The 616-nt window shown below is 31.2% G+C and overlaps 1 protein-coding gene across 1 annotated transcript in view; it reads right to left on the reverse strand.

Moving 5' to 3' along the window:
• Positions 1–6: 6 nt before the first annotated feature.
• Positions 7–616, reverse strand: part of LOC111532868 (GATA zinc finger domain-containing protein 14-like) — a gene marked incomplete at its 3' end in the record, with an annotated part of 1,572 nt that continues 962 nt past the window's right edge. Inside the window, exon 2 of the mRNA XM_023199841.1 lies at positions 7–616. Coding sequence (XP_023055609.1) covers positions 7–616 — 610 coding nt within the window.

Here is a 616-nt window from a genome sequence, read left to right on the forward strand (position 1 = left end):
TAGCACTAGAATTATAAACAGGATTAGCACTAGAATTATAAACAGGATTAGCACTAGAATTATAAACAGGACTAGCAACAGGATTAGCAACAGGATTAGCACTGGAATTATAAACAGGATTAGCAACAGGATTAGCACTGGAATTATAAACAGGATTAGCACTAGAATTATAAACAGGACTAGCAACAGGATTAGTATTCATATTCATAGGAGTACTAAAATTTCCCACATTGTCGTTATTACTAGAATATAATTTATGATTATACATATAGCTGTTAATAATTGGTTCCGACCTAACTGTTTTTATGTTTGAAATATTGTTGTAAGAAAGTTTATCATTTGCTATGGATCCTGCCAGTGCAGTATCAGATGAGGCAAAACCATATGATACATTTTCAGTTGATACATTTGCGGCTGATACATTTCCAGTTGATACATTTGTGGCTGACACATTTCTAGTTGATACATTTTCGGCTGATACATTTCCAGTTGGAAACGGTATCTGTAACACATTCTTATTATCTGCGCTTAAGTATAATATATTATTATTTCCATTACTATTATTGTTGTTACTATTATTGTTGTTACTATTATTGTTGTTACTATTATTGTTGTT

The sequence above is a fragment of the Piliocolobus tephrosceles genome, unplaced genomic scaffold (genome assembly GCF_002776525.5).
Source record: "Piliocolobus tephrosceles isolate RC106 unplaced genomic scaffold, ASM277652v3 unscaffolded_10588, whole genome shotgun sequence".
NCBI lineage: Eukaryota > Metazoa > Chordata > Mammalia > Primates > Cercopithecidae > Piliocolobus > Piliocolobus tephrosceles.